The 27,903-nt window shown below is 43.9% G+C and overlaps 1 protein-coding gene across 4 annotated transcripts in view; it reads left to right on the top strand.

Annotated features, from left to right (window-relative positions):
• The window catches only part of CEMIP2 (cell migration inducing hyaluronidase 2), a 64,772-nt gene extending 57,646 nt beyond the window's left edge, over positions 1–7,126 (top strand). For all 4 annotated transcript variants that reach the window (XM_081213548.1, XM_081213546.1, XM_081213547.1 and 1 more), the window contains exons 20-24: positions 790–1,009; positions 2,270–2,368; positions 4,645–4,793; positions 6,412–6,515; positions 6,728–7,126. In XM_081213548.1, coding sequence (XP_081069674.1) covers positions 790–1,009; positions 2,270–2,368; positions 4,645–4,793; positions 6,412–6,515; positions 6,728–6,924 — 769 coding nt within the window. In that variant the 3' untranslated portion in view covers positions 6,925–7,126. The remainder of the gene's footprint in view (positions 1–789; positions 1,010–2,269; positions 2,369–4,644; positions 4,794–6,411; positions 6,516–6,727) is intronic.
• Positions 7,127–27,903: the final 20,777 nt, after the last annotated feature.

The following is a 27,903-nucleotide window of genomic DNA, read 5'->3' as shown; positions in this document are numbered from 1 at the left end:
TAAGGCATCGTTTCCAGGCCTTTGACCATTTTGGTTTCCCTCCTCTGGACACGTTCCAGTTTGTCAGTGTCCTTCTTGAACTGTGGTGCCCAGAACTGGACACAGTACTCCAGGTGAGGTCTGACCAGAGCAGAATACAGTGACACTATTACTTCCCTTGATCTAGATGCTATACTCCTATTGATGCAGCCCAGAATTGCATTGGCTTTTTTAGCTGCCGCGTCACACTGTTGGCTCATGTCAAGTTTGTGGTCAACCAAGACTCCTAGATCCTTTTCACATGTACTGCTCTCAAGCCAGGTGTCACCCATCTTGTATTAGTGCCTCTCATTTTTTTTTGCCCAAGTGCAATACTTTACATTTCTCCCTGTTAAAGTTCATCTTGTTTGTTTTGGCCCAGTTCTCTAATCTGTCAAGGTCGTTTTGAAGTGTGATCCTGTCCTCTGGGGTGTCATCTGCAAATTTGATCAGGATGCCCTTGAGTCCATCATCCAAGTCGTTGATAAAGATGTTGAATAAGACCGGGCCCAAGACAGAACCCTGTGGCACCCCACTAGTCACTCTTCTGTCTTTTGTACAGGTATTGTAACGAGCTGGGATTACAGGTAAGACCTCTCCCTTACAGCAGGTGCTTCTAATCTCAGCTCATTACATACAGTGAAGATACCAGGTAGCCTGACTTCTGGCAAATGGCCTCATGGGAGCCATGTGAAATAAGGAATAGTGCCAGCACTGCTGGTTTTGTAATAAAGTGTGATCTGTTCTTTGTTTTTGTGTGTTCATGTACAGGCTGCTGTTTTTGTTTCTTCAAGCCAAATACCACAGGGATGGCCACAGTTACTGTTCCTTTCGGGGATGTGAAAGAGTCAAGATTCAGGCCAGCTTTCGGCCAAAGTCTGTCAGTAACTGCTTGACAAAAGCTTACCCAAAGTACTTCCAGAAGCCAACTGTGGTGAAAAGAATGCCCACAAAGACTACGGGCTCCTGTCAGAAATGTGGCTCCACTCAGGTGGGAAAAGGGCACAGCATCAAGAGCGATATGGTTGATTAGTGCATAACCTCTTGCAGTTTCTCCCAGGGTTTTCAACCGTGTTGACAGGACACTCGCAGTCATGAGTAAATGGGGCAGGATTTGAATGTAAGAAGAATGAGGTGGCCTGATGGATCAAAGCAGAGACTGAAGGATGGGATGGATAGAGATGAGATGAGATAAGATGAGAAGTTTTAGGAAATCACATTGCTGAACAGCATCATGTTTAAAATCTCAGCAAAACTTGAAATCAATTGGAAATGACTGCATCCGCATGATATGTATATTTTGAAAGAATAAGAATAGAAGGCCCTTCTAAATTAGGCCAGTGGTCCATCTAGTCTAGCACCCTGTTCTCACAGTGGCCAACCACATGCCCATTATGGGAAACCCTCAAGCGGCAGCCAAGCAGGGCTCCATTATACAGGAAGTGGATAGACAACAGTTTCTCTCTCCCTCCCTCCCTCCCTCCCTCTCTCTCTCTCTCTCTCTCTCTCTCTCTCTCTCTCTCACACACACACACACACACACACACACACACACAGGAGGGCTTTTGCCCTCACATTCTGTTCATGGGTTTCCCATAGGCATTTGAATCACCATGGTCAGAAATGGGATCCTAGGATAGATTGACCTTGGTCTTATCCAGCAAAATTCTTCCTAATAGCACTGCATCTCAGTGTTAGCTGCTAGACAGATACGCAGGGTGGTGAATGTGCCTGACCAGAAACTGCACAGCTGGACCTTATTTGTAAGGGAATCCTAAGTGGGATTGGGGAAGAGCAAAGCAGCAGATCCAGCCCTGCATCCCAACCCTTCCTAGGGGGCAGGTGTAGCTGAGGATCCTAAAGATCTAACTTGGGGAAAGTTGAGGAAAATAAGCCAAACAGAATCACTTTAATCTTGCCTTTCCATTATGCTTTTCAGGCTTTTGTTTTTTCTTTCTTTCACGTTTCTCTGTGCTGTGCTGTTTTTTTCTGCGGTGTGTTTTTGAAGCTTTCCTTTTACAGGAAAAAAGGCTTTTAATGAACTGAACAACTTTTTAAAGCTTCAGCAGGAATATAAGGTTTTCCATCTTTTATTGTATGATGCTGTACTTGTGAATATACTTTTTCTAGTCCTCACCCAAATCTCAGCACAGTAGGCTTCTGCTGCCTGGCATTCCTGTTCTAAGGTAAAAATTATACACTATACACTCATATAATGGCTACTTTTAAACATTAATTGTATTCTATTCAGATGGCATTTACCAGTGATCCTCATAAAACCTACCTCCTTGTGAAAATTCAGTCTCCGGACACAGTTGAATTGCAAAGGAACGAAGAATCTTATGTCTCAGTAAGTATTCTTGCAATCTTGCTTTACCACAAGCCTTTATTAACATCATGCAGGAATGCCATTACCTGTGTAGGTGTTTGAAAATGGATCATTTAGGAACAAACCATATCAGCATAAGCTTGGGGGAAAAGAATAAGAGAATAATTTGGCATCCTCAACATTCCTGTTATTTGCTGCATCTTTGCATATTGATTTGTTTTCAAAATACCATTGGTAAAATTTAAATTTAAAGTGTATAATAGTGATTTAGAATAAGATACACTCAGGTTTCTTGAGACGTATCCCAAGTTCAGTCAAGTAGGAGACAATGTGTGCAGAACTAGGTTTACACATGATGGAATATTGGTTGTGGGCCAGCACTATAAAATACTGGTTGCATTGCCATTGCCATTGCCAACCTTCGAGTCTGCTTCTTTCTTACTTAAGGACTCTTATAAATCCAGAGGGTTTCAACTCAGATCTTTTGGTATTGCCTTGGAACTCTTGTATAATTCAGGTGATCAATATATTTATGGCAATATTCAAGCCAGATTAAGGGACATTGAAAAACAAAACATCGAGTCAGGTGTAAATAAAATTTGGTTCCCCAAGTTCTATGATCCAGCAGATAACAGGGTCACTTATATTTCAAAAATAATAATTCCAGTCCAACACATGGCCTTTATGTTAGCCCAACTGAACATTTTCCCCTCAGCTTTTGTCAAGGGCAGATATTTAAACATCCCCAGAAATTATATACATTGCGGGTGTTTTTTGAATGTGCCGGACACTGTAGAACATCTTCTTTTGTGCTGTCCATTGTACAACCAGCTATGCAAATGCTTGCTGTCCCCCTCTTTGGGTAGTCTGACATCGTGGCACAGTGAAAACATCAGATTCTAATCTGTCTGACATTAACCAGGAAGCAACTTCAAGGGGGCTGAGTTTTTGTCAATACAGTGGTACCTCGGTTTAAGGACAGCCCTGTTTACGAACAATTCAGTTTACGAACTCTACAAAACCGGAAGTAGTGTCCTGGTTTGCGAACTTTACCTTGGTCTAAGAACGGAAGTCGAACGGTGGGAGGGCACTGGCAGCGGGAGGCCTCATTAGGGAAGGCATGCCCCGGTTTAAGAACGGACTTCCGGAATGGATTAAGTTTGTAAACTGAGGTACCACTGCACTATTTCTTAAAGTGATGGATGTCAGTAGTGCACTGGGCTTCTCACAATTACATGTTCAGAGGGGTGTGGAACCTGTGGTCCTCCAGAAGTTGCTTTATCTTTATTTATTAATTACCCACCCTTCACTCTTAAGGTCCCCGGGAAGTTGCAACACTTAAAGCACAATATTGCTGCAACTCCCACCATCCCTGACCATTGGCTGGGCGGGTGAGGTTTGTGGCCCTCCAGGTGTTGCGGGACTCCAGCTTCCCCACCTCTGCCTTAAAACTATGATTCAGTCAGAGGATAGAGTGCTGTCGGTGGGTGGCCCTCACGAGGCAGACCCAGGAGGGGGGAGCTGCTCCTGAGCGCCAGTCCTGAGTGCAGGTTTCCCACAGGCCTCTGGCTGGGCACTGAGAAGAGGAGGCTGGACTGATGGCCTTGGCAGGATCCAGCAGGGCTGCTCTTACGTTCTTAGACGGCTGAGATGGGGATATTTACTTCAGCTCTAAGGGGTTAAATGTAGTGATGAAAAATTAGTTCTGGTTTGGGGCCAAATGTGCGGCTGGGAAATGAAGGTCTACAGGCATCAGAGTTTGAAGGTTAGAACTGAATCAGTGGGCAGGTAATGCACTTGAATCTTTCAGAGAAATTGGAGAAAAATAGAGTTGCAGCATTAGCATTTTTAATTGCCTTAACATGGCAAACTGAAGCTTCTGAGAATGGTTCTCATCTGATTTTTAAAAGGGGCTTTGAACCCCTTTCACTGATGACAGAGATGGCCTTCCTAAGACTAAGCAAAAGAATAATTGGAGCTCTGTAATCACTGGATCCCTTATTACAGGGTCCAAAGGGGGTTTGTTGAAAGGACATGGATATGTGTCAGTGGCTTCAGTCACACAAAGAAAACAGGAAAGCCCTAACCTGAGGGCCATAGAAATCTTATCAGCAAAGATTTTGAAGAAAAAGACTAATTCATAGGAAATTGTTCACTGCCAGGAATACACTATTGCCATCTGTAAGCCAAATGATGATAAATGCAGTTGAACTGTGAATTTACAGCAGATTATTGTATTTACAAATTACTGGTTTGGGGAAAGGGGGGAGTGTGATTTATGAGGTCTGTAATTTCAGGTCCGTGGCATTAAGTTTCCCTTGAGTGCTGTGGGTGTTCTTACTGTAGTCATTGATGCCTGCACTGGCAAAGTAACAAAAGAGAGATTTTTCTCTGAAGCAAACGTAAGGAATCTAGAAGAATATGTCAAAACTGGAATTCCTCAAAGGTATGTGATACAGAATAAACACAAGCTTGCAAACAGCATTTTTGTGGGAGTGGCATTTAAGCTATTTTGCATATCCTTTTAAAAATGCACATAGGTGCTTCTTTTCATAATACTTAAATGTTTTTCAGAGAATGGTGCTTAAGGTACCTGTGTTACTGCTATGAATTGTTCATATCACCTCACTTTCTGTGTTTGAAATTAAGGAAAGAACTCTTGTACTCTGTTACAGTGGCATCTGATGCGAATGGGATCCGTTCCGGAGCCCCATTCGCATACTGAAGCGAACGCAACCCGCGTCTCTGAGTCGCGATTTGCCGCTTCCATGCATGTGCATGACGTCATTTTGAGCACATGTGCGAGCAGTGAAACTCGGAAGTAATGCGCTCTGTTACTGCTGGGTCGCCGCAGAGCGCAACCCGAAAATGCTCAACCCAAAGCTACTTCACCCCGAAGTACGACTGTACTTAAAAAGCGGGTGGGGTAGTAGGAGTTGTATTCCAGGGCACATCTTGCATATGCTCGAAAGAAATCTAAATTCTGTGTCCATAAAAGCTTGATTCTGTAACTTTTGCAACTAAGGCATGTGATTTGTGTTCACCTAATTCTGTTTTTGTTAGCCATATAAGAGGACCAATTCAATAAACATCACTGAATCCTCATCTCCACAAGGCTTCTGAGACTTCTTCAGGAACTGCCCAAATGTTTCCAAGATGACCTTTGCCAGCCCCAAAAATTAGAAATTTGCTTTTTTAGGAAAGTAGAAAGTTCCACTCCTATGCAGGTCTACTCAGAAGTAAGCCCCACTGGTTTTGGTGGGCTTACTCTCAAATAAGTATTCAGAGGATGTTTCTGGTACAGACAGACAAATAAAGCTACTGTTCTGGAAAGCAAGTGAAAACAATCCCTTCCTAACTTCAGTGTGATTCCTTCCTTCCTTCCTTCCTTCCTTCCTTCCTTCCTTCCTTCCTTCCTTCCTTCCTTTCTCTCTCTCTCTCTCTCTCTCTCTCTCTCTCACACACACACACACACACACACACACACACGGCAGAAGCGTATCATTACCCTCCCCCCCGCACATCTGGGAAGAAAAAATAGCGTTTTCCTCAAGCAATACAACCAGGAAAATGTAAATGGAAAATTTTTATCTTTTTATCAAATGAAAAAGAAGTAAGAAGGAGATTGTGATTGCTTAAATTGTGTCACAAATGTGTTAGGCATTATGGATATTATAATTCAGTATAAATTCATACAAATTGATTGTTAGAGGTCTTGTTTTTTGTTACCATGTTTAACAAAATGTAGGTATAATGTGCTACACCTGATTAATTTGTTATGGATATGCAAATTTCGACATTTGCAAAGTAAGCATGATTTTTATTTGTAAAAAAGTTTGCTTTCTCCAGATGGCAATTTATTATAGAAAAGTGTGTTAGTCATATTGACGTTCCACATTTACGGCTCTATGAATATGATGTCACCAATTTTAACAATTTTATATGCTGCCTTTCCAAAGCAGCTTACAACAGATATCTACTTGAAACATGATACTTTTTTAGTGGCAGTAAATCAATGTTATTCTCTCCCCTTCAACCTTATCCCTTCATTTTCTTTCTCTCAGGTCTATAGTTGTATTAAGCACCAGAGGGAATATAAAAAACATTAACATTTCTCAAGCTTTAATGACCCTGGGAGCAGCAAAACCAGCAAATCTTCACAACAAGGGTGTGTTCTTCTTTTTACATATTGAAATGTGCCTTTTCCTTTTCTAGAAATGGAATGCAAAAGACGCTGTGCAAGTTGCTGTTTCATATTCAGTGTTGATAAATTTTCAAAGTTTGCTATGATATTGGAACAGAACATTTTAAATGTTGAATCCGTTGCCCGTTATTGATGATGTGTATTCTGTTCTGAAACATACATTTTCCCTCTTTCAGGGAGCATAGGCTTCTTTGGGTTCAGAGGGAACTTCAGACCATCTTGGATCAAGCTATTGACCAGTCCTGCAAGGCAGGGTCTGGGGCAGATGGAAAAGTATATCCCCCTGCAGCTGGAAGAGTACAGTTGTGCCAGAGCAAATACCAGCCGACGGAAAGATTTGGAACTTCTAAAGCAGGCTACAAGAACACAGTAGAAATCAAGGTGCATATGCACACTGAAGACAATGTGAACTAATTTATTTATTTTATGGAATTTTAAAGTGTACTATTACCCAAGTACATCACTTTGCTGTTTTTGATATGGACATTTGCCTACGCTGAATGCTTGAATGCCCATCTGTGCACCTTTTGGATTGTACAAAATATTAAAGAATTAAAGTATTTGTTTAAAAAACAGTTTTTGTAAGGGGGTGTTATTTCAATGTTTGTCCTTTATTATAAAAAGCCTTTTGTCTTCTTTTATATATATATATATATATATATATATATATATATATATTGCATTTTTGAAAGGAGAACATTGGAAGTGTCAGTCATCTTGAAGGATGGATCAGAAAACATAAAATCTTACCTTTAGATTGGCTGAAATTCTTTAAAAACATACATATATGTTTGCAATGTGGGTACCAGTTTATACATCACAATTTGTCACTTATTTTCTTTCTTTCCAACTGAACCGTGTGGTTTGCATATATGTACAGTGAACATAAGAGCCTAGGAGCTGATGGAATAGGCTATGAGATTTTCTGTTCTTTTTTTATTATTTAAAAGTTTATATCCCACTTTTCAACATGCAGGTCTAATAGTGGTTTACAACAATAAAACATAAACTTAAAATATAAATTAAACCTCCAGAATTTAACGATCCCAAACACACAAAAATATAAAACTCATGAAAAGCAATCGGCATGCAAAGGTCTCCTGAAATAAAGTTTTGACCTGGCATCTGAAACTTTGTAGGGACAGTGCCTGTTTAACTTCTTGTGGGGCAGAGAGTTGGGCCTATAACACTGAACCCACAACTCCTCATTGGCCCATAGAGGCCCATAGAGAAGCAGAGATTTCCCTGTTTCCACGACATTCTCTATTCACATGGTAAATGAAATGAAATGAAATTTATTATTACGGTCAGAGACCAGCTCGTAAAACACAAATGGAACTACAATCCCAAGAGCAAAACAAGCATTTAAAACAATATAGAACAATGGATTTTAAGTTTTAAAATGTGGTAGGCATATAACACACAAAAACTTTAAGATAGACTACCATAGAGAAATGACCGAGAGTCGCCCGTGGATCCGAGTTTGGGAATTTTCTTAACAAACTAGTTAGTCACATGGTATGTATGAGTAAGAGCTGTCTGATGAGGTGGGCAGAAAGCTAGCTATTACAATGCATGAATTTACCCCAAGGTTGATTAGTTAGCCAGACCTTGGATAGCTTCATCCAGTTATAGTTCATGTCTACTAAACAAATTTTAATGAATACATTTGCTTTCCCCTTCACTAGATGAAGGAGCATTAAGAAAGTTTTAAGTGAAAATATTTAGTAGCCTCTTCAAAAGTTCCCATGTGGTGACTCACATGGCTCCTACTCACATGGTTGGGTTAGAAGAAGTGAAGGAGGCAGGTCTGAAGAGGAAACAGACCACAGCACAAGAGGCCTTCTGTGTGGAGGGCGGGGAAGAAGACCCAGGTAACTACCATCCAGTGAGCTTGTACCAGGAAAGGTCCTAGAACAGATAGTTCAAGCTGGTCTGTGAGCATTTAGAAAAGGATGCTGTGATTTCTAAGACCCAGCATGGGCTTCTCAAAAATAAGTCATGGCAGATGGATCTCCTTTTCTTTTTTGATGGAGTTACAAGCTTGATGGCTAAAAGGAATGCTGCGGACATAGTGTATCTTGATTTCAGTACGGCTTTTGACAAAGTCCCCCATGGTAAGATGTGGGTTGAGCAAGGGAAGTATTAGGTGGATTTGTAGCTAGCTGACGTGACAAAATCCAAAGAGTACATATCATTGGTTCCTCTTCATCCTGGTCAAAAGTGACAAATGGGGTGCCATGGGGTTCTGTCCTGGGCTCATTGTTGTTCAACATCTCTAAAAACGACTTTGACGAAGGAATTGAGAGGATGCTCATCAAATTTGCAGATGACACCAAACTGGGAGGGGTAACTAATGCTGCAGAAGACACAATCAGGATTCAAAATGACCTTAACAGATTGGAGAACTGAGCCCAAGCTAAGAAAATGAATTTTAATAGGGACAAATGTAAGGTGCAATGGGACTTGCTTCCAGGTAAGTGGGGTTAGGACTGCAGGTTTAGCCACTTTTACATTGTTCCATAAGAGCTAGTAGTGCGAATCTCACCTGAGATGCATTGTACGCACACTCCCCTCCTTCAAGAAATGTTTGCCCTTCTATAAGACATCACAACCTCTTGGTGATACTACATCAGTCATCAGTTTTTAAAAGTTTGTTTAAAGACTGCATGGTGTGTCCCCTTTTCTCAGTGACGCCTGTGCCCTCTGCAAAAAGCCAGTTGGCACCAGACCTCTCAGGAGCAGCTGGCACAGAAGCACTTCGGACAATCAAAAGACTGGGAATGGACTGCTGCATCCAAAACTAGACACCCCCACCTAACAAAGCTCAGTTCCTGATCCTTACTAAGCTTTGTATGAATCTGCATACAATGTCATCATAAGTAGTAGCAGAACTTCGATTTTTTGCTAAGGAGGGGAAATGAGTGAGCCAAAGACTCAAATTCAAGAAACAGAAGAACAAGTATATAAGAAGAGTCCTGCTGGATTCATCTAGTTCAGCATCTGTTTTCCACAATGGCTAGCCAGATGCCTCCAAGAAGCCCCCCAAAGGCACCAACTCTTAGCCTACTCCCAATCATTAATCTTCAGTATGTACTATCTCTGAATCTGGAATCTTTGCTTAGCTGTCATAGCTAATAGCTTTTAACAGACTCATCATACATTAATTCTTTTCAAACATTGTGAGTTTGGTGGCAGCCAGTGCTTTTTTTCTGGGGGTATGCAGATCCCTAAACATTTTGTGATTCTAAGTTTGGCCTCATTGAAGGGCAGTATTTCAATATGAGTAGGAAAATAAGAGGACCCCTAAACACTTTGTTTGGGGAAAAAGCCCTGGTTGCAGCAACTGCAATAGGACCTTCATTATACAGTACTACATGCAGCACAATGAGAGATCAAAAGTTCACTTAAACATCAGCTCAGGTTAATTATCAGTGGGTGCACCATGCTGAAATATTTTCTTCTTCCATAACTGGGAAGGGGTGTTTTATAAAATCTTCAATCACGTTTGCTCCCTTCACTTCCATAAGGATGAAATTATGGACAGAAGCATCTAGAGCAGAGTTTCAGCGCAGAAAGCTACTGACATAATACTAACAAAGTCTGGTCTATCTAACTGACCAGTGTGCCTTTTTCTGCTTGTGCTCCTCTTTGTTTAGGATATCCTTAAGCTTTGCCCTGCTGATAAACTTTGGCTTCCTCTCAGGAAGTTCCATAACTTGCTCCAGTTACTATCTTTTCCTTACTTCCTCTTTATCCCCCTCCCTTCTCTGCAAACCAACCACTCTGTTTCAAAAGCAAAGAATAAGATGATGTCACATAAGTGCAGTGCTCATATTTGAAATGTTTTAAATTACTGTTTTAAATCATTGTTAAGATTGGGGAGACCTTGGGAGGGCTTTGCCCTAAAAGTCAGTCCATAAAAAGTTGAAATAAGTACTGATTAATCTGATTTCTTCATCATATTTTTGCTGGCCATCTCATATTATGTAAGTGGCACTTTTAAAGTTTTCCCTCTGCACTTCCCCTTTTCAAAATATTTAAATTACCTAGGGTAAAAGGGTTTTAAGCTAGTTTTGTGATTTATGCATTACCTGATAAAGAACGCATACCAACTGTTTGCTTGAAACAATTAAAACTAACACCATAGTTTGTTGCAATGAAACAGACCACTCAGGAGCTCAATCCAAAACCCTGATCAAGCAGCTCATGTGCTTTTGCCATGCATCTCCTCAGCGACAAAAGGGTATTTGTGAAGTTATGGAAGGTGTGAGGAAGCTTTGGCACCCCCAATGTTGCCCAGCTCATGCTCCCTCCAGCCAGCATGGCCAATGGACAGGGACGATGGGAGCTGCACTTCAGCAAAATCTGGAGGGCCAAAAGTCCCGTCCCCCCCCCCCCAGGTTACAAGATTCACTTTGGCTGGTCCCCTCCTACACATGAAAGGAAGGTCAGTGGCTCTGTCTGAAGACAGACTTCCAATCCTGTGCCCACTTCCCTAGGAGTAAGTTTCCTTGACCTCAGTAGGACTTACATACATCTGAGAAGACATACCTATGAGTGTGCTGGATTGTGAAATAATAAGTGCCCAGAACTTTATGGGAGCAAAGCCTGGTAGTTACTGTGCAGAATGTTTCTTCGTGAAGTGGGACGTATCCATGCTATTTCCTTGATATAAATATTGAAATAAACCCACTGTGTGAGCTCTTGTGGCATATTTAAGGTTAATGTCAAAAACATTTTATTCTCCACAATGTGATATTTTACATAGAAAGGCACACATTAGGTCTTTGTGTTACCATGTCATGAATTCAGTTTTAAGAGTTTATGTGAAGCTAAACAAATTCCACATTAAACTCCACTTTAAACCAGACTATTTTAAAGTAAATAAAATATACTTACTACCTCTGCATTTTCTTTTTTTAAAAAAATAGTGATTTTTATCCACTCTGACAGCTTTTTTTTACCTTTGGGCATTGCAAATTTATGTGCCCAAGTTATATACTAAAGAAGCTCAAGTGGAAAGTGGAAGATCCATTTTCCATCATTCTTGCATGTGTGCAGGAGCACACATGCACACTCTGACTATGCACCCATTACATGCAGTCACTCAAGGGAGGCTGTAATGAAAAGCGTGAATAGTAAATGCCAGAAATTTATCCCACACTCCTCCAGAGCCAATTAACACAATAAAGCAATCTAATGTTGTAGATGTTGAGCTTCCTGTCAGAGCCAGGAGACAAGCCTGTTAGCGTTTTCTGTCTTGAATAGGGAGTTTGTTAAGTGTCACATTAGGCTTGATTTGACGGCAGCTAGGCAATAAGAATAAATAGCACTATTGATTTTAGAAAACATTGATTCATTGGTCTTGCTTTCAATGGTCTTGCAGTGTGCTACACATTTGCCTGCCAGACCTACATAATTAATGTGAACCATTTAAAAGCAAGCACAGGAGATTTCATGACACCTTTGTTAAAAGTTACACATGAGTCTCCTTCAAAACCAAGGTTAGTAAGTTAAACAAACATTAATGAGCACGTGCTAACAGATGCTGTTTATGGAGTGCAATAAAATGTAGAGCAGAACAAAGTATTCAAGTGACTGCTGGTGAGTGCAGGATTCTATAGATACCCACATTGTTTCCCACTTAGCCCGTGAGGGCTTACAAGGCAGAGCTGTTTGTTTTGGAGCAAAACCACTTACACTTAGCTATGGGTTAGAGTAATTCCCTTTCCTGCTTATCCCATCCTCTTTTCTTGCTTAGCAAAATGAGACTGACCTGTGCCTAATACAAGTACAGTGGTGCCTCGCAAGACGAAAATAATCCGTTCCGCGAGTCTCTTCGTCTAGCAGTTTTTTCGTCTTGCGAAGCAACCCTATTAGCGGCTTAGTGGATTAGCACTATTAGCGGTTTAGCGGCTATTAAAGGCTTAGCGGCTTAGCGGCTAAAAGGCTATTAGCGGCTTAGCGGCTTAGAAAAAGGGGGGGAGTGAAAAAAATCGCAAGACTTGCGAGACGTTTTCGTCTTGCGAAGCAAGCCCATAGGGAAATTCGTCTTGCGAAGCGCATCGAAAAACGGAAAACCCTTTCGTCTAGCGGGTTTTTTTTGTCTTGCGAGGCATTCGTCTTGCGGGGCAACACTGTACACCACATTACTTACACTCTCTCTCTCTCTCTCTCTCTCTCTCTCTCTCTCTCTCTCTCTCACACACACACACACACACACACACACACACACTATTGACTAATTTTAAATAATTTTAAAAATAAATGATGGCTGTCATGGGCCAGGAGTCGGCTTCACCTGCTGAGCAGCAGCCTGAAGGAGCAGACGGTGAAGTGACTTGCTGCTGATCAGCCTTCTTGCTCCTGATGAGAACCAGCTGGCTCCAGCTTTCTTAAGCAGGGTTTCTGGCCTCAGTTAGTTGTTGGAAACAACATTCATTGTTCCTGGCCAGACCTTGCTGCTTCTTGTGACCTTGGACCCTCGACTTTCTTGACTCTCGGATCATCTGACTACATGAGATGCTCCTGACCTTAGGACTAAGCTGGACCTTGCATAGGGACTCTGTCTCCAGGCAAGTACCCCGCTGAGAATTGGCTGGTTAGCTGGCTTCTTCCTCCACTGAGCTCCGCTGTGGCTGGCAGCACAGGTCTGCAGCAATGCCTTTCCCCCTATACACAAACAATTCTCATTTTAAACGCCAATGGGCAGCTTGCTTTTGGGCAGTTTGCTTTTATCAACACCGTTTGGAAGCTGTCACTCAGGTTGCGTCTGGTGCAGCCAGAAAGGGGGACAAGGGGAGTACTGACAGTTTCAGCTGGGCCAGTATAATTTTATTGAAATGATGGTCCTCCCAAGTTCAGGAGCAAGCTTTCTTTTTAAATATGTAACACCCCTAAAATGTGTTTGCCTGTGATTTGACTCCTGCAGTTTGGCAGACATAAATGGGTGCTTCTCAGGGTTGAAGATGGGCAGGCTAGTCCCATGTGCCCTAGGAAGAGCAAGGAACATGGCTGGGGTCTGCTTTGTGTCCTGTGCATTGCTTTGCCTGTTTGTTTTACAGAATGGAAGTAATTGTGGGTAAGTGGGAAGTGGCAGAGTTTGGTGGTTAGATGCCCTGGAGCACCAAACAGGATGGTGTTTCATCTTTATATTATTTTTGTAAGGGCCTCAAAATCCATGTTAACTGGGATGGTATTCTCTGGGAGGTTGCCAATGGATTGTCCTTTCCTCAGGAAGTCAGTAGTATCTACAAGTAACTTGGAGTATTGGAGGCATACTCATACATCAATCCAGTTAATGTTCTTGATACTGCTTGCCTTTGGGGAATATTCAGGGCAAAGGAAGGAGAACCAGCACCCGTTGCGGGCTGTCGGGGGGCGGGGCATGTGCATGCGTCATATGTACACTGCATGCGCAAAGCTGCTACGTACAGTGCATGCGTGTGCACCGCTGTATATGGTGCATGCATGCGCTGCTACGTACGGCACATGTGCACCATACATAGTCCAGTTTGCCAACGGTGCCGTACGGTGTCATACGGATGATGGCGGGATCCCTCCACCACCGCTGCAGCCGCAAGCAGAGGATCCTCCGCACGCGGCTGCAGCGGTGCGATGGCAGCGGGGCAAGCCCCCCGCGGGGAGCCTTGTCACCCCCCTCAGAGATGGCACCTGGGACGGCCCGCCTCCCTCCCACCCACCCCTTCCTTCGCCACTTGCATCAGTTTTCCTATGTTCCTTTCACGCTGCAGTACCTGCTATGTTATGGCACTATGGCTTTTTGACCACTCTAGGAACAGGTCATGCTAACCATCATTCATACCAGTGGGCCTGGTGTGACACAACAAATGCAATTGGTCAGCTTCCCGTCCCCCACTTCTTCCTGTGTGTCAGAGCGCCCTGCTCTTGCCACTTACAATCTGGCCTGGGGCGGGGCCTGAAGCCTCACAAGGACTGCTCTGCTGCCCAGGAGGACTCCCCTGTGTGAGTGCTCCTTCCTGCCACTCACCACCTGGCCCAGGGCGGGGCCTGAGAGGCCTCACAAGGACTGCTCCTGCCACTTACTATCTGGCCCAGGGTGGTTGTTGCCACTGATGCTGCTACTGCCCAGGAGGACCCGAAGGGGTGCAGAGTTCTTTTTAACATGTTTTAACATGTTTTAAAATTTCCCTTTCCCTTTAGATTTTTTATATATGGGGGTGGGAGGAATGTTTGGGTGGGCTTGGGAATTTGTTAGATTTTGATGAATTTGTAATTTTTGTAGTTTTTATTTGTATTGTTTTATTGTTTTTCTGGGTTGTTTTTGTTTTTGTTTTTATTGTTTTAAGGTTTTATTGTTTTAGGCTGCGAAAGAATAACATTAATTGCCATCAATGGAGGTTACTATGAGGCTTGGGATTGCTACCGTGGAGGGGCGAGGGAGGTATGGCGGTGGGGGCAGATGTTATAGGCGAAGGGGATCGAGATATGGATATGCTCGTACCCCTTCCAATCTGCGCCCCATCCCAAGGGACGAGGGTAGGGTGAGCAAGGATTACTCACCTCTGTCACTGGTGTTGTGCAATGCCAGGTCTATAGGCAACAAAACCGCCACCCTGCAAGATTTCTTCACCTCGCAGGGGGTTGACCTGGCTTGTGTGATGGAGACCTGGGTGCCGAAGGGGAAACAGTTACCTTACGAGAGAAGGCGCCCCCGGGTTTCTCCGTCCTCCACCAGTCGCGGACTGTGGGCCGGGGGGGAGGGGTGGCATTATTAATCCGGGAAGATTGTTCTTTCAGGGCTCTGCCATTGCCATCGATCCCTGGCATTGAATGTGTTGGCCTAGTGTGGGGCTCCGAGGAGAGCTTGGCTGTCTGTCTGGTGTACAGCCACCCTGTCAGGCCTGCTGGAGGCAGTGGCCGGTTGGGCCTTGGAGTTCCCTAACCTATTGGTATTGGGGGACTTCAACATCCATGCTGATGCCACTCCCTCCTCACAGGCTCTGGACCTGGTGTCTTCCATGGCAACACTAGGGCTCTCCCAGTTTGTTTCGGGCCCCACACATCAAGCAGGCCACACGTTGGATTTGATCTTTGGCGTAGGTATAGATGTGATCATGTCTCCTTCGATGAAGGTGCCATGGTCTGATCACTACGCTCTGAAAGCCAGGATTGACTTTCCACCCCCACCCTGCTTAGGTGGCGAGCCGATTTGGGCTCGCCCGCAGAGGCTGATGGACCCTGATAGATTCTGTCAAGCCTTGTGGGACCTTGCTCCCCCTGGCGACTCACTGACTGACCTTGTTGAGGGCTGGAATGCCCAGCTCCTGGCAGCCATCGATGAGATCGCACCTAAGCGCCCTCTGCGACCCCGCAGAAACCGGGCTCCCTGGTTTACCGAGGAGCTCCGGAAAATGAAGCGGGACCTCAGACAGCTAGAGCGAGTATGGCGGGGTGCCCGTGACGGAGCCTCAAGAACATCTTATAGGGCTTTTATGAAAATCTATGAGATGGCGGTGAAGTCTTACTTCTCGGCCTCCATTGCATCCGCTAGCTCTCGTCCGGCGCAATTATTTAGTATAATCAGGTCTTTAACGTCCCTTGAGGGACAGCCAAATTTAAATAACAATTTGGCACACAGCTGTGAGGCATTTGCGAGCTTTTTTTGCGGAGGAGGTCTTGTTGCTCCGCCATGACCTCCCTGCCAATTTGGATACAATAAAGGAACTGGAGGCCCCTCGACTGTCCTCTGGTCCAGTATTGGACCACTTTGACCGGATATCCCCAGCCAATGTGGACAGACTCCTCTGAGCTGGAAAGCCCACCACTTGTCCTCTCGACCCGTGCCTGTCTTGGCTGATTAGAGCGTGTCCAGACGAGGTGCGGGCCCTCCTGGGGGATATCATCAATTTGTCCCTTGGCACGGGGACATTCCCAGGGGAACTGAAGGAGGCAGTGGTGCGCCCGCTCTTAAAGAAAACATCATTAGATCCTTTAGATCTATCCAATTACCGCCCGGTTTCGAATCTTCCGTTCCTGGGTAAGGTGATTGAGAGAGCGGTTGCTGAACAGCTTGGTGGGTTTCTGGATGAAACATCAGCTCTGGATCCATTCCAGTCTGGCTTCCGCGCTGGTCATGGGACCGAGACGGCTCTGGTTGCCCTAACAGATTATCTTCGTAGACAGCTGGATCGAGGCGGGTCGGGGCTGCTGATTCTTCTAGATCTGTCAGCAGCTTTTGACATGGTCGATCACGAACTCCTAGACCACCGCCTTGCCGACGTGGGGATCCAGGGCACAGTCCTTCAATGGCTGCGCTCGTTTCTCTCTGGTCGGGGACAGAGGGTGGCACTTGGGGGGGAATTGTCATCGCGCCGCTCCTTGGTGTGTGGAGTACCTCAGGGTGCGATATTCTCCCCGATGCTTTTCAACATCTTTATGCGCCCCCTCGCCCAGCTTGTCCGGAGTTTTGGGCTGGGTTGCCATCAGTATGCCGATGACGCCCAACTCTATCTGTTGATGGATGGCCATCCTTACTCGGCCCCAGACACACTGACCAGATGTTTGGAAGCTGTGGCTGGATGGTTACGTGGGAGCCGGTTGAAGCTAAATCCTTCGAAAAAAGAGGTCCTGTGCCTGGGACGGGACGATATGGGATTGGGGGGCAACTCCCATCTCTTGTGGGGGCGCAATTAGTGCCAGCACCGTCCGTTAAGAGTTTGGGTGTAATCTTCGACACCTCCCTTTCCATAGAGGCGCAGATTGCAGCTATAACAAAGGCGGCATTTTTTCATCTCCGCCAAGCTAAGCAGTTGGCTCCTTATCTCTCTCGCCCTGACCTAGCCACTGTGATCCACGCGATGGTCACCTCCAGGCTTGGTTATTGTAACTCGCTCTACGTGGGGCTGCCCTTGAGACTGACCCAGAAACTCCAGCGGGTGCAGAATGCTGCAGTGAGACTCCTTACGAGGTCTTCGCTGCGAGATCACATTCACCCGGTGCTATACCAGCTGCACTGGCTCCCGGTGGAGTATAGGGTCAGGTTTAAGGTGCTGGTTTTAACCTTTAAAGCCCTATACGGCCTAGGACCCTTCTACCTACGGGACCGCCTCTCCTGGTATGCCCCACGGAGGACCTTACAGTCTGCAAATAATAACATCTTGGAGGTCCCAGGCCACAGAGAGGTTAGGCTGGCCTCAACCAGAGCCAGGGCTTTTTCGGCTGTGGCTCCGATCTGGTCGAACGCTCTGTCACAAGAGACTAGGGCCCTGCGGGACTTGACATCTTTCCGCAGGGCCTGCAAGACAGAGCTGTTCCACCAGGCCTTTGGCCAGGGCACGGCCTGACTCCCTCCCTTGGCAATCTTCGCGGAGCTCTGGCCCAATTGTTGCCAGTGGCTTGATTTGAATTAATTTTATAATGAATGATTTTAGAGTGTTGTTTGTGCTGTACGTTTGTACTGTTTTATTGTTGTTAGCCGCCCTGAGCCCGGCTTCGGCTGGGGAGGGCGGGATATAAATAAAATTTATTATTATTATTATTATTCCACACATATAGCCTCCTGTTCCCCCATGAAAACAGCAGGCCCTGAATTTTATCACTTTACTCCCACGGTTTTGAGGGTTAAGGGGGCTGTAAATTGATTTTTTGTGGAATCGAATAACACGGAGATGAGTGTTGTATTCCATTAGTTTTCCTGAAGTGGCTTTTATGTCATGTGAAAGTTCAAATATAATACAGAAATTAAAAGTTAGGGAAATGCTGAGGAAATGGAATAAACTGCTGTGTGAACGCAGCCTTTGTTAGAGTGTGTGTGTAAGCGCATGTGCATGTGCACGCAAAAGAGAGAATAAATATAGTGGACAGAGTAAGGACTCGGCAAATACATAAACTCTTGAGACAAAGGCGAGTGCCTGCAAAGGTCACTTACACTCCAGGAGGCAAGAGTCTATTCCTGGCAAAGTTTCCCACCTATCCTGAGTGAATTAACTGTTGCATGCCCTGTTGAATCCAACCTCCAACCTCCAGCCTCCCCATTCTCTGTTCCCTTTGCCTGGGCAGGGATGGAAAGCCTGCAGCTCTCCTGATCTTGTTGGGCTACAGCTCCCATCATCCTTGCCCGTTGGCTGAGACTGATAGGAGTTGGAGTTCAGCAACACCTGAGGGCAACAGGCTCCTCATCCCTGGCCTAGGAGGAATCCTGCTGCAGGTCTTCACAGAAGCCTGTTATTAAAGCAGTTGTTTACCATCATCTGTGTGTGGTCCAAATCAAATACTTATTTAGTGTACCTATTATTACATTTCTGTCCCACATTTCCCTGAAGGCGCTCAATGTGGCATACGTTTCCTCTCCCTCGTCTTACAACAGTCCTGTGCGGTAGGTTTGGCTGAGTGACAGTGACTGATTCAAAGTTACCCAGAAAGCTTCATGGCTGAGTCAGGATTTGAACTCTGGTCCCTCAGGTGTTAGTCCGAGTCCAGCACCCTAGGCACCACGTGACACTGGCTCGCTATTTATAGTTCAGAACAAAAAAACCCCCTAAATTTGCTATTAACTCTTCCCTGCAGCGCCCCGCAGGTGGCGCTGTGGGTAAAAGCCTCAGCGCCTAGGGCTTGCCGATCGAAAGGTCGGCGGTTCGAATCCCTGCGGCGGGGTGCGCTCCCGTCGTTCGGTCCCAGCGCCTGCCAACCTAGCAGTTCGAAAGCACCTCCGGGTGCAAGTAGATAAATAGGGACCGCTTACCAGCGGGAAGGTAAACGGCGTTTCCGTGTGCGGCTCTGGTTCGCCAGAGCAGCGATGTCACGCTGGCCACGTGACCCGGAAGTGTCTTCGGACAGCGCTGGCCCACGGCCTCTTGAGTGAGATGGGCGCACAACCCTAGAGTCTGGCAAGACTGGCCCGTACGGGCAGGGGTACCTTTACCTTCCCTGCTCATGCGTTGATTTATTTAAATGAATGTACATTTCTAAAGTGCCTAAGCTAAACAACAGATGGGTGTAAAAATTAATAGCTCAAAATTAAAATGCAAGCAACATCCATTCCCCAAAGATGCTGCAAAACTTCATTATTTCTTATGTCAGGCACAAAAATTGTGAACCACATGTAACCCATTGCCCCTTAAAGGAAATATTCAAGCATCATTAGAGTTCTGCACAATGATACCAGACAAACTGGATATAGGGAGCAAAATGTAGAAATTATTCCATTTTAAGGGATTAATCCATTTTATTTAGCCCAGCCAGCAGCAAAATGGAAATAATTCCTCAGAAAGGAACTGGTCTGAAGCTTGGTATCTGACTGGGCTCTTGCTAGTTTGTTTGCAGGCCAAGCTACAAGGTACAGTACCAGATATCTCTAGCAATTCCAAGAACAGCCACACTGAGAACTGAAGCCAAGAGAAAGACCTTGGTAGCAGCAACCACAGGTTTACTCCGAGCGTTCTCTGTGAAGAAGGTAACATGGCAGTACAATCGCTTGTATGCAAAGCACTCCCTTGATGTTGCTGACTATATTAACATAACCAAGGATTAGGCTATGCCAAGAGTTTACTACATGCTCTGTGATACATGATTCAGCTGTAAACAATTCACATTATTATTATTATTATTATTATTATTATTATTATTATTATTATTAAAAATTTGTATACTGCCCTTCATCCAAAGATCTCAGAGTGCTTCACAGCATAAAAATACAATATAAAAGCATAAAATACATAATGAAAAGAAGAAGCAAAACTACACAAACCAAAATAAAAAAATTCCTTCCAGTAGCACCTTAAAGACCAACTAAGTTAGTTCTTGGTATGAGCTTTCGTGTGCATGCAAACTTCTTCTTTCGTGCATGCACACGAAAGCTCATACCAAGAACTAACTGAGTTGGTCTTTAAGGTGCTACTGGAAGGAATTTTTTTATTTTGACTATGGCAGAGCAACACGGCTACCTATCTGTACACAAACCAAGAATACCACAAACACATTTCACATAGAATGTTCATCAGCCAAAGGCCTGGCTGAAGAGGATTGTTTTCACCCAACACCTAAAGGCATAGAGAAGGGGCCAGGCAAGCCCCCCCCCCCCGAGAGCATTCCACAAACTTCATAAATGTGTGTAAGATGTCACTTTGTTGAGCACCCCAGTCTCTTGTACTTTTTAAAAAACAGAAACAAAACAGAATAAAATAAAATAAAATAAGAACAGCTTATTTGTCTTACCTTCCTAAGGGAACTTGAATAATATGTGTGCCTGCGAGATGGGAGAAAGGCTACATGCACACCATATATTTAAAGCACATCTTCCTCCATATAAGCCTGGGAACTATAGTTTGTTAAATGTGTTGAGAATTGTAGCTCTGTGAGGGGCAAACACTTCCCAACACTTCTTGGGAGGGAGAGAGAAGGTGCTTTCAAAGTATGGTGTGTACACAGTCAGAGATTAGTTCCGCCATCCCTCGCAACTCCAGGAAGAAATGTTGAGATTGCGCTGAAGGAATGGTTGATTCAACCATTAAGAGAAGTTTGTAATGAGATCCTTGAAGGAAAAAGGGCACCTGAATCGTGGAAAGAGGCATATATTTCACTCATACCAAAGTCAGAGACTGAAAAGACCCAACTCAAGAACTACCGCCCAATATCATTGCTCAATGTGGATTACAAAATTTTTGCAGACATTTTGGCAAAAAGACTCAAAAGAGTTTTGATGGAGATGATTCATAAGGACCAAGCAGGCTTTCTCCCTAAAAGACACCTGGCAGACAATGTAAGGAATGTTATAGACATTCTGGAAAAGCTAGAGGTGAATATAAACACTAAAGCAGTATTGATCTTTGTGGACGCGGAGAAAGCCTTTGACAATATTTCTTGGAGTTTTATGAAGAAGAACCTTCATAGGATGGGGGTAGGCCGGGGTTTTGAGAATGGTATGGCTGCAATATACTCTGAACAAAAAGCCAAACTGATTGTAAATAATGTTGTGACTGAGGAACTTAAGATAGAAAAAGGAACACGACAGGGGTGCCCAATTTCCCCATTACTCTTTATTTCAGTTCTGGAGGTGTTGCTGAATATGATAAGAAATGACCAGCAGGTTAAAGGTGTGCAGGTCGGAGCTAAACATTACAAGTTAAGAGCGTTCGCAGATGACTTAGTATTGACTTTGCAAGAGCCAAACACTAGCACGAAAAAGGTATTAGAAATAATACAACAGTTTGGCCAGGTAGCTGGATTTAAGTTGAACAAGCTAAAAACCAAAGTTTTAGGGAAAAATCTAACAGATATGGAAAAGGAGAAATTTCAAGAGGAAACAGGTTTGACTGTGGTCAAGAAGGTCAAATATCTAGGGGTTTATCTAACATCCAAGAATCAGAATTTGTATAAGGACAATTATGAAAAATGTTGGTCAGAAATTAAAAAAGATTTAGAAATATGGTCAAATTTGAAACTGTCAATGCTAGGCCGAATTGCAGTAATTAAAATGAATGTATTGCCTAGAATGCTATTTTTGTTTCAGACCTTGCAGATTATTGATAAGATGGAATGTTTTAAGAGGTGGCACAAAGATATCTCGAAATTTGTCTGGCAGGGCAAAAAGCCCCGAATTAAATTTAAAATATTGACAGATGCTAAAGAAAGAGGGGGCTTTGCCCTGCCGGACCTAAAATTGTATTATGAGGCAGCAGCTTTTTGCTGGCTCAAAGAATGGATGCTCCTCGAGAATACAGACATCTTGGATCTGGAAGGTTTCAATAACGCTTTTGGTTGGCATGCATATCTTTGGTATGATAAAGTTAACAGTGTCTTCAAAAATCACATTGTCAGAAAAGCATTGTTTAATGTTTGGATAAGATATAAAGATCTATTGGAAAACAAAACCCCTAGATGGGTGTCACCAGTGGAGGCTAATGCAGTGAAAAAACTCAATATGGAGGTCGGATGGCCGAAGTATTGGGAAATTTTAGAACAGGATGGAGATAAGTTCAAATTACAAAGTCAGGAGAAATTGAAGCATAAAGTGGAAAATTGGTTCCAATATCGTCAAATAATGGAATTTTTTAAACAGGACAGGAAAGTCGGCTTCCAGGTGGAAAAATCAAAATTAGAAACCGAATTGTTAGAACCCAATACTAAGAATTTATCCAGAATGTACAACTTGTTGTTGAAATGGAACACACAGGATGAAACAGTTAAATCGGCTATGATTAAGTGGGCTCAGGATGTTGGACATAACATTATGTCAGCTGACTGGGAATGGTTATGGAACACCGGTATAAAATTTACGGCATGTAATGCCTTAAAGGAAAACATTATGAAAATGGTATACAGGTGGTACATGACCCCAGTCAAGCTGGCAAAAATCTATCATTTGCCCGATAACAAATGTTGGAAGTGTAAAGAGACTGAAGGTACTTTTTATCACCTTTGGTGGACATGCCCGAAGATTAAGGCCTTCTGGGAAATGATCTATAATGAAATGAAAAAGGTGCTTAAATGTACCTTTTCTAAAAAGCCAGAGGCCTTCCTCTTGGGCATTGTCGGCCAATTGGTGACAAAGAAAGATAGAGCTTTTTTCATGTATGCCACAACAGCAGCAAGAATACTCATTGCAAAGTATTGGAAGACACAGGACCTACCCACTTTGGAAGAATGGCAGATGAAAGTGATGGACTACATGACATTGGCCGAGATGACAGGCAGAATCCGTGACCAACGAAAAGAGACGGTAGAAGAAGAATGGAGAAAATTTAAAAGCTATCTTAAGGACTACTATAAACTTAATGAATGTTAAAATGTCGTAGTTTCCAGAAACAAAGGGGTACAGGGACATAAGGTCAGAGTGTAAGAGAGGACTAAGATGATAGAGATTGGAAAGTAATAACTGGGAGTTGCTAGTTGAATTATGGACATTGGGATGCAGAGAGGGGGGGTATGGGGAAGTCCTAGAAAGGAGGTTTATGAAAATATGTTTGAAACTATACGTGTATGTTTGTCATTTTTAATGTTTGTCTGTTTTTCTCAAAAATGTTGTAAAACCAATAAAAATTTTATAAAAAAAAAAAAAAGAAATGTTGAGATTGCACAGTTAATGAAATCCTAATTCCTCCTGCTTTCAGAACCATATTTTGGCTCATCCTGGGATCTGAGCTGCACAGTTATGAAGCCTTAGCTGTTAATTTATCTATTTGTTTAAATAATAGATGAAACATAATATTTCATTTTATTTTGCAAGACCCCTGAAGCAAAGAGACATTGCAAGCTGCCTCCCTGGCCTCTCAATGACCTCTATGCTGAGAGTCAGCTGCGGACCTCACAGTTAAAGCTTCCTAAATCATTGCATTCCCAACAGTATCCTGATGAGTTTGTTACTGCCAATTAACTGCCAATATTCTGTCAACAGTTTTAATGTGCTAAGACCCTTTGGGGACTTCACATTTTAGCCAATGGCTAAAAGGGGAACAGAGAAGGAAGAGAAGCTGCAATCTTGGCAAAAATTGCCAGTTGCAATAACAGCGACCAAACTTGTTGACAGCCAGGAAGCTTCCAAAGAATGAGTGTGATGGTGAAGTTAGGCTGAAACTCTTCTTTTCAAAGAGAGAGTGTGCAACAAGCACAATGGATTCTTGTAAATGAAGAGGCTTTTTGTAAACAGCGTCAAAGCACAAAGTGTATCACGATGTTGCAGGAACTTTGAAAGTGCAAGAATACTCAGGCAGTTACGGGTTTCTTCCTCTGTTTAACCACTATGTATCTTCATGTGAAATTGCTCTGAAACAACAGCCTGTGCATCTTCCAACACAGGCTGTGACAGATCAAGATGCTTTTAATTTGCTTCTTTGAGTGGCCAGATGAGTATCATCAGACAGAGACTATTCAAAGAGAAATGTGTTCCTGTGCAAGCAGAATCGTTTAAGGGAAGCTACAGACCTGCTGCTTGGGGTGGGCGGGGGGCAGACAGCGCAGGCAGGCAATGGCCTTGATGTCCTGCCTGTGGGCTTCCTCTGGGCGGCGCCTGGTTGGCCTCTGTAGGAAACAGGATGGACTACACCAGGGAGCCTGAGGGCCACTTTTCCTCCTGAGAAACCTTCATTGGGCCGCACCCCACAGGGAAGTGAGGCTAAAGGTCTCAGTGGGTCCCTCTCTGTCGTCCATGAACCTTCAAGGGGGGTGCAAAGCCAGGCTGGTGAAGGGTGTGGCCTGAAGTGAGTCACAAGGGCCTGACTGGGAGCCCTGAAGGGCCACACTGGGCCCCTGGGTCTGACATTCCCCATCCCTAGATTAGATGGTCCGCAGGGTGCTTCTGATGTGAAGAGCAAACATGTAGCTCTTTCTTTTAAAAGCCACCTCAGAAGGGGTGATTGAGGCCCCAAATAAATATGTGGGCATTTATTTTTGTTTTGGTGCAGAGAAGCCAGAGCCAGATCAGGGCCAGTCTCTTGCGTCCCCGTCCCCCCACCTCACTATTTCAAAACAGCCAAACCTAATTGTGCAAGGGCCAATAAAATAAAGTCGCATCTAGTTTGGCCTTGAGGGTGGAACAGCAACAGGCCTGTTCCCAACTGGCCACCCCAACTATCTCTTCCCTGGCCAGGCTTCCCCAAGATATGTTTGCAATGGCCAGACAGTTGCTGAGGAGAGCAGCATCTTCCCTCCTGAAGGAAATTACTAGGGGGAAATGGAAGGAGAGACAACAGGATGTGGCTGTTTCAAGAGAAAGGAAGCTGCTTTGTGGGCTCAATAGCTGTGCAAGCAAACAGGGCAGGAAGTACTAAGCATTTGGTTTAAAAAGGGAAATTTCAAAATCTGTTTACAGTAACTACTCAGAGGCGATGGGCAACCTCTCTAGCTTGCCTGGAGCCTGGTGGTCGTCTTTCTGTTTTTGTATAAGTAAAGGACACATTATGAACACACAGAGAAAAATACGTCTGAACAACTATGTAATTTTATAGAGAACATCATATATTAATTTAGCTTATATGAGGAATATTTAAAATCATTAAGAAGAAATAAGAACAATACATATTATAGTAGTCTTTTTAATAATCAAGAGGACTTAATGCCAAGACGGATGGGATCTTTGAAAAAGGTTGCTTCATTATGCGACATTTCCTGTCACCAAGGCACTAAAGGATTAGTGAATCCAATTTCCACATTAGTCACACAGCCCTAAACTCAGTTTATCCAAGTGCTTTTTAACTCACACTCTTGCACATATACAGAAAGATTGTTTGTTATATGTTACTGTCTTTTCAGAAGTATGGCTTCATGGTTCATTACTGAATTATAATAGCTGTGCCACTTTTAGATGCACACGCATTTGTGTACAGAATGCATACAACTGTGTACATACACACACACACAATGGATTACACAGAATGGGTCCACAATACTTTCAGGCAGGAGTTAGATGTTGCATCACACTTTATTCTGAACTAGGCTATAGACAAGTTTCTGTCAGCCAGCTAAATTTTAGTTTTGTTTGTCATACTACATGATTTTATCCTGGATCTTTCCAAAGAATTTTGGAACAAAATGCACTGTCCCTAGTTAAACACAGATGCATAACTCTTGGAGATGTTTTCACAATGCAACAATACTGTAACAATCTGTTCATGATGTTCCATATCACCATGACCAGTAAGCCACAGTTGCCCTGCCATTCTTCCCAAGCCCTTGGTATTGTTTAGGATTGCATTGTTCAGGTTGGGCTACTTGGGTCATTTTTTAGTGAATGGGTCTGATATTAAATCTATTGATGCATATCAACGGAGGGGGAGGAACTGCTTGTCATTTGTCTCTGCTGGGAGGCTCAGTGCTGATATGCACAGCTTGGTCCTATAGGCAGAACACTCCCTGCTACAAGCATCATTTGTTGCAGCTGATCTTGGCATGTACCCAACAGAGGCTGCTGTCTGAACAAAAAATCTCCAGAGGACAAAGGGAACCAGGCGAAAGGAGTACCCATCATTCTAACTGATTAAGGTGAAGCCTTTCTCGCAAAAGGTCACTTTAATAATTAAAGTTAATGTATGCCACTAATTTGAAACTCTAATGAAGGAGGGTCTCAAAGTAACCTCTGGTTCAACCAAATTAACACTATTTGCAGAAGTTCGGTGTGAAGAAATACAAAGAGCTGTTGCTATGGATACCAGCGAAAAGTCTGGGTTGGAGGGTGGATTAAAACAGGCACCACGAATGACTTTGAATAAGAAGAGATTTTCCATTTCTGTAGCTTTTACTCTGGAGAATTAATTTACAGATGTAATTTCCATTCCAAAATATTCAGCAGATGTGGCTCATAAAAGGGAACCTGTGCAGTGGATGCTTAATAAATGCTTAGAATCATCTGTCTCTGTATAATGGGTGAGCAATGCCACTGTTTCACATCTTGTTGTTGCGGGGAAACTTATGTAACCCGAAGAAAGTGAAGGTGTGGTAAGAGTCTGGTGCCAGGCCCACGGCTTAGGAATGAAGTTGTTGTTGTTGTTGAAGCTTTGATGAGTCATGTTTTTAGATTATTTTATTTACTTATTTAGGGTACTTCCCCTCCCCCACCCAACAGCCTTTGATTTTGAAATCCCCTGAGGTGACCTAGAACACCAAAACACACATAAAACTCGGATCTGTGCTGATTCCTTCAGTCACCAACATAAATCAGTCAAAAGTCTATTATCTGGGTCATGTCTATTGCTATCTGGCAAACCTGTTTTCAGCTGATGAGCACCACTCAATGCATGGTACACAATGAGGGCACACACACTTGTATATATAACCCCCCCCCAAAAAAAAAAAACCCTGGATACAGTACCTAAATACCCTCCAAGTGTCCTGTTTTTCCAGGGACAGTACCAGAATTCCAAAAGCCATCCTGGCTTCTGATTTGATCCTGGACTGTCGCTGTTTCCCCCACCAGAGCCAAGTTTGGGGTGGAGGAGGAGCCGGCACTTGTTCCGAGTGCGAGGGAGCATCCTGTTGTCTCTCTGTGGTTGTCGCTTCTGGTCTCCTCCCTTGGGCAGATTTTAGCAACTGTTGGTGAGCAGGAGAGGAGGAGATGCTGCCACAGCTGAGGCCCATACCCTGGCAGGGGCAACCCCCGTCCACACCAAAAATGGGGCGTTTCTACATCAGAAACAAGAGGCTAATAAAATCCTCATCGGGATCTGCTGCCCCTGTGGAACCTGCCACCCGAGGCAGTTGCCTCATGTGAGCCGGCCCTGCAGTCACGCAGTTAGGACTATGCCTGTGTCACCTTATCAGATAATTGACTGCCAAGAGCACCAACAGGCTAGTGAGAAAGCTGGATTTAGTCCCAACGGCTCCTTTTTGTTGTTTGGTGCCCACAACATGTGCACACATGTGCAGAGAAATTTGGTTA

Source organism: Podarcis bocagei, assembly GCF_964188305.1.
Source record: "Podarcis bocagei genome assembly, chromosome: 11".
Taxonomy (NCBI): domain Eukaryota; kingdom Metazoa; phylum Chordata; class Lepidosauria; order Squamata; family Lacertidae; genus Podarcis; species Podarcis bocagei.
This window is presented reverse-complemented; position numbering and strand designations above follow the sequence as displayed.